We start from the raw sequence: 21,161 nt of genomic DNA, 5'->3' as shown, positions 1-21,161 counted from the left end.
TCATTTCGTATCCTATCTCTAAGGGTAAAGCCACTCATCCACCTGAGCATCCTCATCTCTGCCACACTTAACTTAATATTATGCTTCTCTTTTAATGGCCAACATTAAAAGAGAATATGTACAATAAATTTTTTTTTTATATGTACAATAAAAATTGAGGATGAAATTTTCATCTATTAGGGTATGGCTAAATGAGAAATCTCATTTTTATATCTATAGATGGATTGACCCCTTCAAAAATTTTAAAGTGAATTCGTACACACTTCACATACGTAATACTTGAATCTAAAATCTCTTAGTTGATAATTTTCCTTTTTAAATGTTAGTCTTAATTTGTGTCAGAAAATAATACTTACATCTTAATTTTTTAAATTATATATAATTAGATATTGATTGTAATTGAAAGCTAAACAATTTTTTTTTTCTTAAAAACAGTGCAACAAATATATATTCATTATAATAATTAGTAAATAGTTGTCGTGCCTTATCCACATAGCTATTCTGATTAGCAATTCATATATAATTACAATAAAAAATAAATATACTTATAAATCTTGTATAACTATAAGAAAAAAAAAAATACACATGATTACATGAAGCCTGATCACTACGAACGAAGAGAAATTAGAACCATTGACCAAGGATTCCATTCCTTTTGCTGCTTGAATTAGGTCACTCCGGAACTGGATTTCTGCAGAAAGCTAGATGAGAGAGTCTGATGAGACGTGAAGAGGAATTGAATTCTCGACAGTAGAAGAAGTGGGGCTGAGATGGCAGCGACGGTTTGTGGGGCAGCCACGTCCGCCGAAGCGAATATGACGGCCCTAAATTGTATCAGTATCTCGGATCCTGACATCCAGAAATCCGTTTCCCTCCTCAAGCAGGTCGGTTTTCCCTCGAATTTCTTTGTAGTTGTCCCGTTTCTGAAATTTTGTATTTTAGGGTTTCTTTTATTATTATGTAGGGCTTTTGATTCTTTTTTTTTTTCTGAAATTGATTACGTTATGGCGTTGTTTAATTAGTGTAATATCTGTCTGATAGTTGCGGGTATAGTTAGCAAATGTTTTAAAAGTATCTATAATTGTATTGTTTTACTGTCGATGTGACTGGACTTCAATGTTCATAGCCATCCTATTAGGGAAAAAATGGGATCTTTATAGTTGATCAAATTTTATGTGTCTTAATATAACTGGATTAATTTTGAGATGAGTGTACTATAAATTCTGAATTTTCTTTATGTATTACACTCAGCCAAAACTAATTAGATCCAGCATGGCTAAATTTTAGTCAAGTTATTATGGCCCAAAATTTTTTATTATTCCTTACAAATAAGTTATTACAAGTACTTGTTTTATAATTCTTTCTAAAAGCCAAAAACAGTTGGAGAAATAAATAGTCGAAAGAAAAAAAAAAATCTAATGTTAGATATGATATTGTTACTATATTTGTCTCTTTTATATATCAGTGAGCTGTATTCTGGTGATGCTAACAGCACTATGTTTTCTTTACTTTTGCAGGCTTGCCTAGATTCTGGATTTTTCTATGTAATTAATCATGGTATTAGCGAGGAATTCATGAATGAAGTTTTCTTCCGAAGTAGAAAGTTTTTTGATCTACCTTTACATAAAAAAATGGAGCTGCTTCGTAATGAAAAGCATCGAGGTTATACACCCACACTAGATGAGACTTTGGATCCTGAAAATCAAGTGCACGGTTTGTTTCCAATCTTATTGCTTTTGCGTAGTCACCTATAAATGTTACAAATCACAATTGCGAATAATTTAGTTCATGCGTTTGATTTCAAAATTAATTCTCAATAAAAGAAAGAAATAATTTAAAAAGCTATACTAATGATCTCTCTCATGAACATGATTTAAATGGTCTCCATTTATTCCACCATATTTGACCACCCCCTCTGTTTTGTCCTAATTTTGAATTTGTGTTCTAATATATATTTTTAATATCTAAAAATTTTGATTGGGAGGAAAAATACCTCATCCAAGTATTTTTTTGGGGACATTTTGGCCAATTAAGGAAAACTCATACACACACATCACATACGCAAGACTTGAACTTAAGACATCTGGGTTGGTTTCCAAAGCTCTCAACCAACAGACCAAGATGAGCTCCGTTCATCCAAGTATTTAACATCTTAAAATTTTTGGATGAGGTGTTATTCTCTTGGCCCATTTTCCTTTACATTTTCTCTCTCCTTTATTTACTTTATCATGTATTTTGTAAATATGCATGTAGTCTTAAATGTAAATATGAGGAATTTTAAAGTCAAATATGTCAAGAAAAAAATTATTTGAAAAGATTCCAATGGTACCTTTTCAAATTCCAATATCATTTTACTTGGAAGAAAAAAAATTAATATCATTTTCTTAAAAATAATTTAGCAATAGAAGAGGGAAAAAGTTATTGGATGAGATATCATTCTCATGGTCCATTCTTCTTTACATTTCCTCTCTTTTCTTAATTTCTTTATTATGGAGTATATGGATATGCATGAAGTCATAAATGCAAATATGAGGAATTTTAAAATCAAATATGTCAAAAAGGCAAAAACAAAATGATTTGACAAGATTCTAATAATTGCCTTTTCAAATTCCAAGATCATATGACTTGAAAGAAAAATAATTCCAATATCATTTTCTTAAAAATAATTTAAACAAAAGAGGGAAATATCTCATCTAAGAATTTTAAAATTTTATAGTCTTTGATAAAATACCTTCCCTCTTTTTCTAAAATTTTTTATTTTAAAAATAGGTGATAACACGTGTTCAAAATAGAACCTTCTTATAGCAAATCCACTTGTCACACTCTCTCGTCTGCTTTGTTATATTTCTATATAGATATAAATTTCATATTGGCTGCTTTTGTTGCAATAGAATTTAAAGGTAATTGGATTTATCTAGAATTCTAAACAATGTGAAAAAAATGTTTTTTTTTTTCCATTAACAACTCCCTTTTCAACTCTGCTGAGAAAAAAATATGAAGAAAAATAAAGGGTCATTGTTAAGACTCACATGTCTCTACCTCATTAGAGATAACTCAAATTCTCTTCAACAAAATAATGATGATTTTTTTTTTCCGCTCTGTTTCTTCGAAACCAAACAAATGGGTGAAAAAAAATTTCAATTTTAATTCCTTCAAAGTTTCCATTTTGATTTCCTCTCTTTCAATTCTTTCAGACCAAACCGATTCTATATCTCTTAACCAAAGAAAAGGAGAAAATGGTGACTATAAAAAGGGAATGTTCCTTATAATTTCAATCTATTTGGTGTATGACAAGAAGTTACTAAGGTAAAAAAAAAAAAAAATAGCGTTCTTCATAAAACTAGCTAGAGTCAAGGGAGGTACTTTCCTATGCCATTTTTCTAAGGCACTATCATGTTGCTATTAAGGCACTCTTCTTGTCATCTATTTAGGTAATTCCATTTTTCGATTCTTGAAAATTGTGGGTTTGAAAATTCGGCCCCGCCCTCTGCCCGCGACTGTTTTGTTTTTTCTTCGGCGAGGGGAGTTTTAACGAAATTAAATTTTGGGGTAAATTTTGGAAGGCAGATGAGTTTGTAGATAAGGCACTACTCAGAGATTTTGCCCTCATTTTGTAAGGACTTTATGATCTGAGTTCTGGTTTCCTATAGGCGCAAGCCCCTATAGTTAATTACCCCTCCCGATCACGAGAGAGAACTTTCGATTATGGCTAGTCGTCAATCAAATACGTAGATAATACATGTTATCTGGCATATAGTAGCAACAATGAGCTTTGGATATAGTTGGAGAATTTGAAGGGTTTGAAGATTTGATATTTAAAATAAAAATTTCACCATCTTACACTTAAAGCGGATGGTGGGGGAATGGATGATGGATCCGATCAAGATCCCATGGTTCCGTCGTCCTGGGTCATCGTGGTCCTTGGTCTACTTAGTCAAAGGAGGTAGTCGACCCAACCTGACAGAAGGATCCTTATCGGCAGCCATGGGTTGCTTCGTCCAAGGGTACCTTATAGACCTAGGTTATATGTTTGTCTAAGGGGATAAATTTGAATCCACCTTAGCTAACATGGGGCTTTGTGCCCTATCAATCATATCCTATTGATTCATATCGCAAGGATTTGATGCCAATAAGGATTGTATTGGCTCGATCTGGCTATAACCAGTATTTGTGGTGCCATTTGGCGGCAAAACCACTCGGTTTAGAGGGCCCCGGGTTATAACCGTTTATCATGCGGTGCCGTTTGACGACAAAACCGCCGGTTAGAGGACACGTACCACATCATTAATGGCAGGAGATTGTTTGAGAATGGATCCTAGTGATATTTTCAACTAGACATTTGACTCTTTGTGAGATTATGTAGTTTTCATTTTGTCCACCCGGGCAAACTGTTGCGGAGGGTGGGTGGATTTTTTGCTTTAAGTGGATTGATGGTTTATTTTCAATTTTAAATATTTTTGGAGTTTTTGGATAGTTTTTGGATTTTTGGAAGATTTTATAATTTTTTGGTTTTTTGTGGGTATTTGGGATAGCATTTGAAAATATTTGTAAACCCCTCCGGTTAAGATCTTTGCTCAACATGGCCATCATCAGGGTGAAGGAGGTTATTTCTATTTGATTGAACCTTGTCAACCTTATCAACTTGTCGATAAGGGATCAGGTTTCATAGGTTTTGTGCCCTTGTTTGTGAATTTTCTTTGTTAAAGACCTTGAAGGCTTGATATGAATGTATAAAATAAATATTCCGGTCAATTTTGTGACCGTATATTTATTTAATGATTTGAACCCTGTCTACTCCTATTTTCCTACTCAGGAGGATCGGGTTTCGTAGGCTTCATACTTTTATTTTTAGTGAATTCTCTTGCTTATAGGCCTTGAAGGCCTAATATTCATATATTAAAACAAATACATCGGTTGCCACAACCGTGTATTTTTTTGATGGTTCGAACCTTGTCGACTCCTATTGATCTGCATAGGAGGATTATGTTCGAATCTGAATTCACTTGTTGACCTGCGCAGCATCCCTAAACGTCACGTGTATACCAGTAACACGCTCGTCGGGGCCCATACTTGTGTTTGAGGGCATTTTATAATTAGATCCTATCAACTCCTTTTATCTACTTAGAATGATGGGTTCAAATTTAATAACCTGTGCAACATCCCTAGACGTCACGTGTGTACCAATAACATGCTCGCCGGGGCCCATGCGGGTTTTGTGTTTGTATTTATTCCTTGTGTACCTATGTGTATACAAACTACGGTGCATGTGCAAGGGTATTCTGCAAATATTTGTAAACGCCTTCTGCCCGCTTGCATGGATGTTGAGGGTCCGGTGGCGTTATGGTCTTGATGTTATGAGGCATCTCATCTTGATGTTGACTCCCCTTTTCTCATTCACCTGGGAGGGTTCTTTTGGACTTTGAAATCAATGACTGCTGTCTTGAAAAGATCCCCTTTCAAGATCTTTAGTGTAGTAGAGTTGCTATTTTCAGTGTTTGTGGACACCATAACTATTTTCTTTTTAAGTATAAGACTAAGAAGAGACTTTGCAACACCAGTTAGTTTAGTTTTAATTTGTTCAAACCTCTCTTCCATTATGCCAGGAGGTGTCCCTTTTCGTACATCGGGTTGCCCTTATACCCGACGTACTTGAAGATCTTAATCACCGTTGTCGTAGGTGATATCCGTACTTGTATCCATAGTGGTTCGTTGTACTTACGATACTCTCAATGTTGTTATCCACAAGTGACTCGTATTCATTTGCAGGGACTCGTTGTATCCACTACGACCTCTTGGAAGTGTTTGTAGAAGAGCCATTATTTCTGCATCATATTCACCTTTCACCATTCTCATGTGGTTTTGATGTACTTGCTTGCAAGGACGAATCTTTTAATATCAATTGACAATATTGCCATCTCAATCTACAAGCAACATTGCTTGTGCTTCGAGTTCTTCGTTGTTGCATATAGAAGACATTTATATTCTTTGCAGTGGATTGGTATTATTTGGACTTGATTGAATATCATTACTCATATGCATTGAAATGATTCTTGCACATATCTTGGCCCACCTTAATGCATGTGGGAGATACTCATATATTTTATTGTTAATTGTTATTCTTGCAAATGTGGCGCATTTGACCTTGTAAGGACTTGTATGTGCTTCAAAATGTGTTGCATTGTACATGTTTATAAGAAGTTTTGTAGCTTTGGTTGCATATTCCAAATCACTCAGGCTTCCTTGATCATCTCTCGCATGCATTGAGGATTCTATCTCCCTCTTGAAGCTTGTACGATGACACCGGATGTAGAGATATTATTGCGTTTGTCACTGATCTTTGCCAACAAGATTAACATTATCTCATTGCCAAATTACAATTTTATCTTAGGCATTTAAGTTATGCTTCATACCTTTCATTTGATGTTCAAACCATAGTCCAATTCAACATCTAGGTTCATTTCAAGTTTGAGTTCTTCATGTCCAAAGTCTTGTTCATCTTGTTTGATATCCAAATCAAATGCAAGACCGAGTCCCTGATTGTTCTTGAAAGTTCAGGCTCTTTGTTGTTTATGTCAAGTTTGAATCTAGCTTGAGTTTAATATACAAGTTCAAGTGCGAGTTTAGGGTCTTTTGAAGTCCTTACAAGTTCAATTTCACTTGATATGAATTTAGTTCCAGTTTGATCTTATTTTATTTGGTTTTGACCTTTAGAAATCATTCAAATTTTGTTCAGGTTTAGGTCAACAAGCCCACTATTCATTTGAGTCCAAGTTCTATACTTTCAGTTCAAGTACGAGTCATCTGTTGTCCTTTGTATTGCTGCTCAAATGATGTCTTTAAATTGTTCAAGTCTTGTGTACTTCAGTGAAAATTTCGGCAGCACCCCGGCATATCCCCCATTTGGGTGAAAATAGGGGAGCTGAGCCTTCCCACCACGCTACTCGAGCGTGGATGGTAGGTGTCCTCAGACATCGCGGCCGTACATTTTTTCATCCCACCACACCACCCTACAAGAGCGTCTATGGGGCCTTCAACAGTACCCGTACGAGAACACCAGTGGCTCTCCCCATCATGCAATAAAAGCGTGTATAGGGCTTACCCACCTCGCCATATGTGTCGCATCGGGTTCCCTCCTATCGTGCTACAAGAGCACGTATAAGTGGCTCTCCGGTCCGCCACAAACGTCGAGAATGAGATTTGGGAGATTATACCTTGCGTAGCAGTCGTTGGCACCGATGTCGAGGTCGAGGAAAGTCCCCACCACGTACAAGAGCGTGTATAGGGCTTACCCCCCTCGTCGCACCTTTCGCACTGGATTTCCCCCCACCGTGCTACAAGAGCACGTATAGGGAATCCACCGGCGCGTCAAGTGCGTCGAGGGCGAGGTTTAAGTCAGAAATTTATACCTTGGGGAAGTCTTCGATGACTGTCAGCTTGAGGATCGAGGTAAGGGAGAAGGGATAATTTTTTTATTATGAATTGATTTAATAGTTAATATTAATTAATTATAATTAACATTAATTAATTATAATTAATATTAATTAATTATATTTACTTTTAATTAATTTAATTATTAACTATAATCATTATAGTTAATTGATATAATTAATTATAATTGATTAATATCAATTAACTTTAATTAATTATAATTAATAAATAATAATTAACTATAATTAAAAGAAGTATTAATTAATTAAAATTAACTTTAATCAAAATTAATTATAATTAATTAGAATTAATTATAATTATTTAATTAAAATTAATTATTAATTAGTTATAATAAATATAGTTAATTAAAATAATTACAATCAAACTAATTATAATTAATTTAGATTAACCCTAATTAAACCTAATCAAGTCATTAATCCTCCTCTCCTTCAACTTCTCTGGTTCGGCACATTCACAGAATTCGGCCGAAAAGTGCGTGAAGGGTAGAAAGTTAACTTCACACACAGTGAGCTCCCGTTGTTGTTTCCGCCAAAATGTTGAAACTTCTGGTCCTACAGGAGGGAAAACCGTCAGGGGAGCAAGGTTGGACAAGCTTCAGCGAGCTCCCGTTCTTGTTTCCGATCCGAGTGGGAAGGGAAAGTCGTCGAGCAAGCAGGGTTGAACAGCAGGAGCGGGCCGAAGAAGCGCACGAAGGGAGAAGGTGACCTTCACTGCGAGCGAGCTCCCTTGTTGCTTCCGATCAAAATATCGTAACTTCCGATCCGTCCATGAAAGTCGAGGAAGAAGCGAAGTCGAACAACGTCAAAGGGGCTGAAGGAGTGAAATCGAGCAGCCTTGAACACTTTGTTCACTTCGCTATTTAACGACAAGTGAGGTAGGACGGCGCATTCAAAGCGAACGTGGGATTGGCGGTGTTGGTCATGCAGAGAGCGTCCGAACTCGTGCAGATAACGGGATTTCGGGGATCTGTTGTGGCAAGCGATGTGCATAGGTCCAGCATTAGGTACGCGATTTCATCATCATTTTTTTATATATATTTTTTTGTTTGGTATACAGTTATGGGTCAACAAAAATTCAACTTTAGATGTTTCCCATAGTATCCTCCCCTTGATCCATAATTAACTTATCTAATTTGATGGTGCTTGAATCATTTCCTTATGTTGCAATAGTTTTATTTATTGTTTGAACTTTGAATGGTAAAATGTGTTATTCTTGGATATTTTAGGTGACTTCAAAGAAGGATATTACATTGGTGTTGAAGTACCTGAAGATGATCCTGATATAGAAAAACCGTTTTATGGTCCAAATCAGTGGCCTTCAGAAGGTAAAGTACTAGTTCAGAAGGTACAATATAGAGCATGTTCCCTAGGTTTTCTATGTAGGAGACAATTTCTTAATTTTTCCCTCATAGTTTATTGACTTTATTTTGCTTACTTTTGAAAGTAAATGTCCAAAATTTATCCACTAGAGATCAGTAAATTAATTATAAAGACTTAACAGAATATTTCATCATAGTATTACTCTCTATCGAATCTATTTTGGTGCCCATGTTTTCTAAATATTAATTGACGGTCAAAGTGAATTTGAAAGTTCTGTACATCCCTTTTAATCAGAAAACTTCGGCATTACTATATGAGATATTGATATTGTTAAGTCATTGCATCCATAAATTGGTTTGCTCATCAGAATCCCTTAATTTCTATGTAGATGTCTCTGCAATTCCGATAATCTGTTGATTACTGTCTTTTTTCTAAATTAAACTTTACTATAATTTTTTGAATTTACTTGAGCTTGTGGACCTGTGGTTTATCTACATGATCGCTATGCATTTTCTTACAAATGGAACTTTGTGATTGCAAGTACCATTGAGTTCAAATTTTTTTTTCAGCTAGATTAAATTTTCTAAAAATTTCCCTTCTTTTTTTTGTGTATTCTGAAGATATTTTACCTGGTTGGAGGCAGATTATGGAGCAGTACCAAAAAGAGGCCTTGTAATGTATCTTTTACCTTTTACTGCTATATTTTGTTTTTGGTAGACTTACCAACCAAATTAGTATTAATCTTTAAAGCTATATTTAGCAATTTTTTTAGGTGCATGATAGACTGCTACCCATTAAGCTTATAGCAGTTTCCTTTAGTGCATTAAGATCAATATGCCTTGCCATTCTTTTGGGATTCAGATTTTATTTCAGTTCTCCCTAACTCTGTTTTCAAGATCTTTCTAACCTTTCTCTGGAAATAACCTCTTGTAATTTCCTATATTATTGCTCTCAATAAATCTATCTTTGAGGTTTTACTTGATTGAACAATTGATGAAGGTTGCTTAAGGACCTTGAATTTTTAATGCATATCCGATATGGGTTGTTCAAAATCAATCATAACCTCGCAAGCCACAAACATATAATCTTAATAATTACTCGTTACTTGAGATGAAAATAGAAAACATATTATTACGGCTATAGGCCAATGGGGGTTGGACAGGCCAACCCAGCAGGTAGTGGAGGGGGAGAACCTGCAACAAATTTCAGAGAGATTTCGGTCTCCCATGTGGGCCCAGCAAAACAATAATTTATTATGATAGGAGGGGAATGAAGGAGGGAGTTAGTTAGAAAAAGATCTATTTGAATTCAAATAGGAGAGGGAAATTTATAAGGAAGGGGGTTGATTTGGAGGAGATTAATTAGGAGATGTTTCCTAATTAAAAGGGGCTGATTTGGAGTAAGAGATGTTTTCTAATTGAAGAAGGCAGATTTGTGGGTTGATTTGGAGGAGATTAATTAGGAGATGTTTACTAATTAAAGAGGGTTGATTTGGGGGATGAATTGGAGGAGATTAATTATGAGATATTTCCTAATTAAAGGGGCTTATTTGGGGGCTGATTTGGAGTAGATTAATTAGGAGATGTTTACTAATTGAAGAGGGCTGATTTGGGGGTTGAATTAGATGAGACTATTTCTTAATTGAAGAGGGTGCGGGCTCCGAAAATTCGGCCCCGGTCTCCGCCTGCTGTTTTTTCTTCAGGGGAGTTTTAACAGAATAAGTTTCGGGGTAAATTTTGGAAAGGCAGATGGGCTTGTAGATAAGACACTACCCAGATTTCTTCCTCATTTTGCGAGGACTTTATGATCTGAGTTCTGGTTTCCTATAGGCGCAGACACCTATATTTAATTACCTCTCCTGATAATGAGAGAGAATTTTTGATTAATGCTAGTCGTCAATCAAATATGTTATATTCATTGATATGTAGTATCAGACGTATAGTAGTAGCATTGAGAATATGTATTTGAAAAGTTTGGATGTTTGAAAATTTGGGTTAAGATATTTGAGAAGTTTGATATTTAAAACTTGAAAATTTCACTATCTTGCAGTTAAAGAGGACAAATTTGAGGAGGCAGTCGACCTAACCTGACAGAAGGATCCTTGTCGGCAGCCATGTGTTGCTTCGTCTAAGGGGACCTTGTAGACCTAGGGTGGGTATTTGTTTAAGGGGACAAATTTGAATCCAGCTTAGCTAACAGAGGGCTTTGTGCTCTATCGATTATATCCTATTGATTCATACCTCAAGGATTTAATGCCACTAAGGAACATATTGTCTCTAGCCATAATCGGTTTTTCGTGGTGCCATTTGGCGGTAAAACCACTCAGTTCAGAGGGCCCTTGGTCACCGTTTATCCTACGGTGCCATTGGGCATCAAAATTGCCGGTTAGAAGATATGTACCACGTCCTTATTAGCAGGAGATTATTTGAGAATGAATCCTAGTGATATTTTCGACTAGGCATTTGTTCTATGTGAGCTGAAGTTGTTTTCAAAATTTTCACCTCGGCAAACTATTGCGGATGGTGGATGAATGTTTTTTTAAGTGGTTTGATGGATTATATTTTCAGTTTTAAATATTTTAGACTTGGAGGATTTTAGAATTTTGGACTTTTGGACATTTGGGCGACATTTGAAATATTTAAAATTAACCCCTCCGATTGAGATCTACATTCAAATTGGTCCTCATCAAGGTGAATGATGTCATTTGAAAATATTTATATTTTGTAGAAGTTTGAGATTATTTGAAGTGGTTGGAGTTAACCCCTCCGGTTAAGATTTGCATTCAATATGAACATCATCGGGGTGACTTTGTGGTTACTTTCATTGACTAAACCTTGTCGACCCAATTAACTTGCCCATAGGGGATTGGGTTCGTCGGCATTGTGACTTTGTTAATGAATTTTCTTGGTTGAAGGCCTTATATGAATGTATAAAATAGATATTCTGGTCGACACACTGACCGTATATCCGTTTGATAATTCGAGCCGTGTCGACTCCTATCTATCCATATAGAAGGATCAGGCTAGAACTACATTCATTTATTGACTCGCGGAGTATCTCTAGATGTCACATGTGTACCCATAATACGCTCGCCGGGGCCCATGCGGTTGTTTGGGGGCATTTTTATAATTATTTGTTGAACCTTGTCGACTCCTATTTATCTGCTTAGGAGGATCAGGTTTGAATTTATTGACCCGCGTAGCATCTCCAGACGTGACGTGTGTGAAAGCATCACACTCATCGGGGCCCATGTGTGTTTTATGATTGCACTTACCCCTTTTGTGTACCTATGTGTATACAAATTACGGTGCATGTGCGGGGGCATTTTGAGATATTTGACAGATATACTATGGGTCTCCTACAATAACTTGTAGGAACCTTTGTTCATCGTAGTCCTTTTGTATTTGCCTGTGGATGGTGTGTTAGATGCACGACCATCTTTCATCAAGAAACTTGCAAGTCCCAATAATTTTATCCAACTCAATATTCAGAATTTAGTTGAACTGAGATTCACTCACTCCACCTTTAAGAATAAAGATTTGCTCCAACTTTCTCTTCCCAAAACTCGTATAGGAATTAGTGGGCAACTTCCTTGATTATGCCACCATCATCATTTTATGCTGTTGGCCTAAATAAAGAATCAATCATTTCAACCTTGGATGATTGTGCCCTTGCTGACGTCGAGATATTCATTCCTAAGATGGTTGTTGCAGCCCTTGATGTAGTTGGAGTAGCGGGTGTACTTTCTGCTTGTAGTTGTGAGTTTAGATCACCAAGTTTGCATTGATCTTTAACAACACATTTGCCAAATATTGATCATTAACTCCGATAGTTGCAATATAATGTATTGATGCTCACTTGAATGCGTTCCGATGTGTCACATCGTTGTTTTCAGTGTATGTCAGATCTTTCTAGTTTCAATTGACATATTAGCTGTGGTATAGATCTCTTGTAATGTCACTGAACCCTTCTGCTTGTAGAAAATTGATGTGCTTGATTGGTGGATTGTCACTGCTAATTGCGTGTCTTCTAGCGTTCGTAAGAATTGCTATGTATAGTTGCAAGATAGTTGACGTTGACCAAAAGAGCTAATTTGTTTTTGCATTCATCATATGCGATCTTCTTTATGTTGTAGAAGTTCGATGCGGTGCTCCATATCTCACATATTCAAGAGCCAGATGATACTAATTGCCCATTTAGCTTTGTGGAGAATCAACACATTTGGTTAGAGTTGGATTGTCGTCAAATCATCATGGTTTTGTTCCTCAAAATTGTATTCTTCATTATTATATGTCTTTCATAAGTGTATCTTCTGCTTCAATTGACTCCATTCATCTTGCAAGCATGGATAGTTTGAATCTAGCTCATGGATGGTTTAAGGGTCTTATAGTATTACTAGCAATCAACATCACAACAATCTTCATTGAAGAGACTTTGAATCAACATTGGCAATCAAGTTGGATTTTTGTCACCTTACTTTTATCACTTGTAGGTGAGATATGCTCAACTTTCTCACGCACATTCATTCGTGTCTCATTTGATTCATTAGCTTTAACAGCCCTGAAAGGTTTGATGTTATTATTTACAAATCAGCTTAATTTCATTATTTAGGAGCGAGGAGTTAGGGATTTCGTTATGAGTTTCATGTTTACAATTGTCCATTGATATTCATTTGAGTTCTTTAAATCCTCAGTTGTAAATTATATGACTGCAAACTGTCAATGTTCAATTTTCCTTGAAATCACAAGTTATGCTCCATATGGTCTTTTTCATTCAAGTCATCTATTGTTCAAAAGTCCATAAGTTTGATGTGCAAGTCCAAGTCTCAATTCAGATCGTCGTCATTTGATTCAAGTTCAATTAATGTTCAAATTGAGTTAGGTTCAGCTTCATTTAATCTTAATGTCATTATTTAGTGTTCACTTGAGTCCAATTCAAGGTTCTTTGCATCATTCTTTTGAGTCCAAATAAGGTTTCCTGTTTGTCCAACTTTTGTGCATCTTTAGATGGAATTTCGGCAGTTTCCCGGTGTCTCCCTCGTTTAGGAGAAATTTCAAGAGTTTGAGCCTCCCGCCACGCTAGAGAAAAGCATGCACGGGTAGTGTCGGATGACACCAATGCCAAAAGTCTTCGTCCCCCACCATGCCAGAGAAAGACATGCATAAATCTTCGGGCTCATGTTTGAAATGCACAGTTTTATATTTGTCCCCGCCTCGTCGTAGGCGTCGCACCAGATTCCCTTCAAACCATGCTAGAAAAAGCATGCATGGGTGATTTTCCGGTGCGCTGCTAACGCCAAAAATAGGGTTTTACCCACCTCGCCGTAGGCATCGAACCGGGTTCCCTTCCCACCACGCTAGAGAAAAACGTGCATGGGTTGGTTGTAGGTCTCAGTTTGGAGGTGAAGACAGTCAGTATAGGTGAAAGGTTCGGGTTCAGTGCTTATAGTTTGCAGCTCTATGAGGTCAGATGTCTTGGGATCGTGTGAGGTCGGAGGCCCTAGATGTTCAGATGGAGGAGGAAAGGCGGGCTAGGGCTCGGCTAGGTAGGGAGAATGTCTCTCTCTCTCTCTCTCTCTCTCTCTCTCTCTCTCTCTCTCTCTCTCTCTCTCTCTCTCTCTCTCTCGCTCTCTCTCTCTCTCGCTCTCTGTGGATCGATGGTTTGGGGAATGATCAAAATGTGGAAAGGGTTTCGATTGAAGGAGATGAAGGTGTTGGCTTCAAGAGGCTTCAACAAGTTCAAAAGGTTGCATCTTAGAGGAGGAGGGAGCAGGTGGTTGACTTCGGCTTTTGGTGAAGGGTGGATGTCGGGAAAACTTCGTGTGAGCAGCGGAAACCGAGAGGCTTCACTCCTGTCCCATTTTAAAAACAAAGGAAGAACAACGATCGAGGCGATATATAGATTTTTCGGCTGATTTTGCAAAGAAGCGATCGTTTCGATGCCGATTCAGCAGGATTTGCTGAAACTTTCGGCAGGAAACGAGGTATTTCCAATCTCTCTCTTTTTCTCTTTTTGTTTCTTATACAGAGGGCTGATTTGGGGCTAATTTATGATGGAATTAGGGGAGGGCTGTTTTGGGATTTGCTATGTTTTGTATGCTTTAGATAAGTTGTTTACCCTATGGTTTAGTTTTTATGCTTGATTTTGTTGGAATTAGTTTTGTTTAGGTTGAGTGGGCTCTAGCCGATGGCTAGGGATTTGGGAGAGGCAGATCTTCCTCTCTACTTGAAGATCCAACTGTATCTTGTGTTTTTCTCCTTAGTTTTTTTTTTAATAAAAAAAGGTTTTTGTATTCTTCTTCTTAAATTTCTTGTGTCGTTCTCTAGTTTTTCTGAAATTACATCCACTTTCTCACATAAGTTTCAATAGAAAATCACTTCAATAATCATAACAATTCTTAGAAACCATACAATCTAATCAAGAAACAGTGAAGTCATAAAAATCTAGATTGTATCTAAAAGACTAATTTCAATCACACATGAAAGCTGAAAGTGTAAGGCACATAGGGGGGAGGGGGGTAAATTGATGTGTTTTTTTTTTTTTAAATTGTAATTGTGCATAGGCCTAAAAAACACCAATATATCCTTTTTTGTGAAATAATTGAAAACAAGACTATTTTTTATGAACACACACAATATATATATATACACACACACACACGCACGCGCACACACATTTAAGCACTAAAATGAGAAAATAAAGATATGTATTTTTAATAATTTGTTTTGCTTCATAACAAGATCAAGAGAAAGTTAATCTATCATAGCTCTAGTTTGATTTTATTTTTAAAAATATGAATTTTAACAATGATATCACCAATAAGCATATAACTACAAAAATAAATTCCAGAAAATAAGAAGCTTGAGTAAGAATAACCAAATCATTCTATGATGATTCGGCCAATAGGCTTACTACCACTACACAAGTCATCTCCTCAGGATTTTCACTAGTACTCCCTCCATTTGCTCTCGGCAAAGCGGAGAAGCTTCTCTCCTTCGCAGGATAATGGAGAAACCCTTAGCCTCCTTGACTAGATACACAAAACCTTCTCGAGATCTTCACAGTTTTTACCGTAAGACTCTTTAAAGCTTTCTACTAAAAGCTTCGGCTACAACTTAAGGAACAAAAGAATATGATTAGGGAAACAACCAAAATAAACATTGAAAGTTCGAGGTGCGCCAAGAGGGGGGGGGGATTGAATTGGAAATTTTTGTTATAAAATAACAATCCTAAACAGGAGTTCTAATTGGACTGCAACAAACATCTCAACCAAATTTCAAGAACTCACTCAAGAAAATTAATCACCGACTTTTTTCATATCTCTCCTCTCTCTATCCTCTCAAAAGCTTTTTGCAAATATGTGAAAAATTATCACAATGCTCTGAAAAACTCTAAATAGCTCTCAAAATTTAATAGGGTTTCTCAGAATATATATAGAGTGGTTCCATATAAATCTTAGAAAGACTAATTATTAAAGTTATCAGCTTGATTGTACAATCCAATTAAGAGATCATAGTGTTCGATTACTTCAGCTAGCCTAAAATCCTAAAATCATTTTCTGTTTGATTGGATTGCATGATATAGATTATTTTGTATGATTATTTATTTTTATTTTTATTTTTATTTTTTAATTCTTTGATCATTTTGTATGATTAGTTCAATCTCCCGTACCAAATATCACATTGTTCTATATGATTAAACCAATGTGCTTTTTGTTTGTTTGAATGGTACGACATGGATCACACAGTATGAAATTATACTAACTCAATTTTTAATTTTCAGGTACTAAATTGGTAAATATCATAAAAATTGTTCAGTACAATTTGTTTAATTTTGAATTTACTATTTAAGAAAATAATAGATAAATGTCAGGTTTAATTTAACTGATTGTAAGATCTAACTTGGGTTGTCTAGTATGATCTTATAGTCTTCTTTTCTTTGTCAGCTTTATTTTTTCAATTTAGATTGATCATTCTATTATAATTGCCATTTGGTTTGTTCAATGTCATTTGACATTCATCTTTTGATTTACTTGAAATGTTAGTTTAAACAAAAAGAGACCTACAAACACAAATTTATTAGCCTAATTATCACAACAAATAATATTTGTAATCATCAAAATTATATTAATCTCACTAGGTTCATAGGGTCAATAATCTCCTTATTTTTTATGATGACAAACTTTTTTGTGTGGAATCTTATATTAGTTAAGAAAAGGTTTATGTAATCTTTTCTGAATATGTGATTCTTCCCATCAACTTATGCCTCTAATAAATATAAGCTTAAAGATAAATTTAAAATATAGAGACATGAATTATAAGCAAGAAAAATAGTTTGGCAAAATTTTTTATTTTTGAATTTTTCTTAATATTTAAAACTTGACAAAAATCTCATAATGAAAATAAAACAACTTAATTAATCCTAAATAAACCTTCAAAATTTCTTCTGAATTTGAATTCAAATCAGTCTTTTTTCCCTAAATAAACCTTCTTTATTCCCTCCCAAATTGTAATTCAAATCAATCATCTTTTCCTAAATAGACCTTCCATATTCCCTCCCAATTTGAATTTAAATCAGGTATCTTTCCCTAAATAAACTTTTCAAATTTCCTCCCAATATGAATTCACATCAGCCCTCTTTCCCTAAATAGACCTCCCTAATTTCATCCTAATTTTGGTTTTTTATGGTAAGCAATTAAAGGTAGGATTAACCCCCTTTGAGCTCCCTCTCTACTTGCCTGTCGCCTACACTAGTGGGGCCCATAGGGCTTTTCCGCCTGCCAGCTAGATCTTGTTAGGGCTGGGTTGATTTCTTGGATCGGCTCAGCTGATTCATCAATACTCCCCTACCATGGAGTCACCTTATCCTCATGTTGGAACGAGGAAAACTCCACTGAATTATGGGTAGTCCCAATATCCACCAGTACTACAACCTTCAGATGCCCGATCTTCCCCTTAACCTTCGTGGTGTGGTTTGGTGTGAACTCGCCCACTGAGTTAGCGAATACCTCTACAACATCTAAGTTTAAGTAATCTTCTTACTGTACTTCCTCCTATACAATATTTTCCTCCTCATCGTAGACTATTAGGACTTGTAACAAACGGTCCTTATAATGGTGGCCTAGAGCAAACTTCTCATTACACCTAAAACATAAACCTTTAGCCCTCTTCTCCTAAATTTCTGACTTAGTCAACCTCTTGAAGTTCCCCCTGATTGTACTTCCTGACCTTTATCCATCGAGATTTCCTTCTAAATTGGCACTGTCTGTATCTTTGATGCTAGAAATAGTGGTTTTGTGGTAGGAGACTCCTGAACTATTGCTATGGCTACTCCTCTCCAAGGAGTTCTTATGAATCACCAGTTAGGCTAACTCCATAGCCTTCCCTAAGCCATGTGATCTCAATACTCAAATAGCTGCTCGAATATTAGGATTTAGCCCCTTCATAAAGTTCCACTCTAGCATAGACTCCGGAAACCTTTCCAATTAGCTTGAGAAGTACTCGAAGTTCTCCTGATACTATATCACCTTTCTCTGGTGCACCAGAGCAAAGAAATGTTCATAAAAGTCTCCTTCCGGACTAGTTCAGAAATGTTATGGTAGATAGTCTTTGAACTCCCTCCATGATCGGATCAGATCATAAGTCTCTTCACTGGTACCAGTATAAAGCCTTCCCTTCCAAATATAGAGCATTCGCGGTGAGTTTTTTATCTTTTGTTAACCCATTTACAATAAATTATTGCTCCATCCTATAAATTCACCCGTGAGCAACTTCTTCCTCAAAAATTAACATATTCAACTTTCTCACCCTAGGATCGTCACTGCCCCAATTGCTTCTTTCTCCTCCATTGTACCGGGTGTTGTGATCCCTCCATGTTTCCCTCTCCCCAAAATTAGCTCTCCGATCTTCACCATCCCAATTTCTTCACCGGCCATACTCTTCACCCATTCTCTTCTTTGGAAGTGGCTTCAAAGTGGCATCTCATTTTCTTCCCCCAAAATTTCCACTTCTTGATCCTCCCTCGTTGTCACCATATTAAGGTTTACCCCAATTCCTTGTCTAGTCAATAGTGTCCTTGTCTCCGATGATATCATTTTGGCTTGAAACTCTAACATCTTTTTCATCATCTCTTCCAGATTTAAAAATCTGCACTTAATTACTGAAATATGCTCTCCGAATCCAGATTTCAGATTTTCAACTTCCCTATCAAGTCTATCCTTCAATACATCAACCTTTTTAGCTACCATAGGTCCCAAAAAAGATGCTATGATATCAATTTGATAGGAATTCGATTCCCGCACAACTAAAAACAACAATAATGAAGAGAAAACCCAGTAAAAATGAGATTATGGACTAATTTTATTGATATTGGCACAACAAACCAAAATACAAGTTAATATATAATCAAGAGGTAGATTGACTCTCACAAGTTCTAGGCACCGCTAGAAACAACTCCAAAGAAAATTACTCCAAAACAAAAAAAGTTTATTATGAAAATAAAACAATATAATTAATGCTAAATAAACCTTCTTAATTCTCTCCCAATCTTAATTCAAATCAGCCCTCTTTCCATAAATAAACGTTCTTAATTCCGTCCCAATTTTAAATTTAAATCAGTCCTCTTTCTCTAAATAAACCTTTTTAATTCATTTTCATTATGAATTCAAACTAGTCCTCTTTCCGTAAATAAACCTCCCTAATTGTCTACCAATTTTTATTTTCTATGGTATGTAATTAAAGGTAGAATTAATCTCCTTTGAGCCACCCTCTCTCCTCGGGCCCACACTAGTGGGGCCAATAGGGCTCTTCTTCCCGCCAGCTAGATCGACCCCTCTTGCTGGGGCCAGGTTGATTGGCTGGACCGACTTAGCTGGTCCATCAACATCCTCTTGAAAATGTCTAGTAAGAATATCCATGACTAGAGCAAAAATGTATGAGCTTAAAGTTGTTCCTAGATGTAATCCAACTGATATATGAAAATACTTGGTAAAACCATCTTGTGTTTGAACACAAGTAATAACTCCCGCATACATATCTTTAATGGCTTGAATATAAGGATTATTAACCCTTGTCTTTTCTAAAACTCTTCAAAGCAATTCTCTTGGGACCTTATAATATGTTTTTTCTAAATCAATAAATGTCACATGTAGACTATTCTTATTCTGTCTATACTTCATCAAATCTCTCGATAAATGTGTAGCTTCCATAGTAAACCTATCCAGCATGAATGTAAATTGAATTTGAGAAACATTAGCATCACATCATAATCAATGCTTAATAACTCTCTCGTAGTTTTAAAGCAACCTTAACTTAATTCCTCTATAAACTCTTGTGCATCACCTTTATTCTTCAAAATAGGAATCAATACACTCCACTCATTTGACATTTTTCAGTCCTCAAAATAATATTAACAAGTTTTGTAAGATAAAAAATTCCTTCATCTTCTAAGCATTTCCACATCTCTATTGAAAAATTATTAGGTCCAACAGCTTTTTCACACTTCATTTTCGTTAAAACCTCTTTAACTTTGATTTTACTAATACACTGATAAAAATAAAAAAAAATTATTTTCATTTAAGATACTAAGGTCACCAAAGTTAATCATATTATCACACTTTTTATTAAAAAGTTTATTAAAATATTTCATCCACCTTTGTTAAATATCATCTTCTAATAAAAATATTTTTTATCTTCATTATGTTAGACTGGTTCAGCCGGTCCGCACGGGACCGGCAGTTTGCGAATAAAGCGGGATCTCTTCCTCTTGCGGAGATCGAGCGGCCCGACCGCCCCATTAAAGCATTTTAGGAAGCTTTTGAGAGGGAAATTTGAATGTAGGGACTATTTTTGAGGATCAATTGTATCTTGCTATTTTATTCATCGTTTAGTGGAATAAAAGTTGTGCTTTGAGTTTTCCTTTAGTTTTCCTCTAAATTTCTGCTGTTTGACTGTTGTACACAGCTGTTTGCTGTGTTTTTCCTGCTGTGGACAGCCATTTCGCTGCTGTTTGTTCACCGATTTGGGTTAGGTTTGCTTGCGAACTCAAGTATTACCTTAGGGTTACTTGCGAACTCAAGTATTTCCTATCAAATTGGTATCAGAGCATCGATTTGGGACCGTTGGCGGCTGGATTTCTAAAATTTCAGCGGTAGATTTGTCTCAATCTGAAGAAGATATCTCAAGTTCTAAGAAGGAACTATGGCCGGAAGAAAAGTTGAGGTCATGGAAGGGGAGCTAGGGCAATTGAAGATAGATTTCGAAGAGAAGATCTCAGATTTTCAAAATCAATTTTCATCAATCCATGAGAAGATGAATGAATGATTTACCGCGCTAGAAGAATTAATGAAAAAATAATTGAAGAAAAGCAAAAACCGGCATCATCTGAAACCGTCAG

At 35.9% G+C, this 21,161-nt stretch overlaps 1 protein-coding gene across 1 annotated transcript in view; it reads left to right on the top strand.

Annotated features, from left to right (window-relative positions):
* The first annotated feature begins 574 nt into the window (after positions 1-574).
* The window catches only part of LOC110098387 (2-oxoglutarate-Fe(II) type oxidoreductase hxnY), a 30,848-nt gene continuing 10,261 nt past the window's right edge, over positions 575-21,161 (top strand). Inside the window, exons 1-4 of the mRNA XM_020825208.2 lie at positions 575-884; positions 1,518-1,713; positions 8,675-8,773; positions 9,389-9,440. Of these exons, the coding sequence (XP_020680867.1) occupies positions 771-884; positions 1,518-1,713; positions 8,675-8,773; positions 9,389-9,440 (461 nt within the window). The 5' untranslated portion in view covers positions 575-770. The remainder of the gene's footprint in view (positions 885-1,517; positions 1,714-8,674; positions 8,774-9,388; positions 9,441-21,161) is intronic.

This window comes from Dendrobium catenatum, unplaced genomic scaffold (assembly GCF_001605985.2).
Source record: "Dendrobium catenatum unplaced genomic scaffold, ASM160598v2 fragScaff_scaffold_1675, whole genome shotgun sequence".
Lineage (NCBI taxonomy): Eukaryota > Viridiplantae > Streptophyta > Magnoliopsida > Asparagales > Orchidaceae > Dendrobium > Dendrobium catenatum.
Note: the sequence above shows the minus strand (reverse complement) of the source record. Positions and strands in the feature narration are given on the sequence as shown.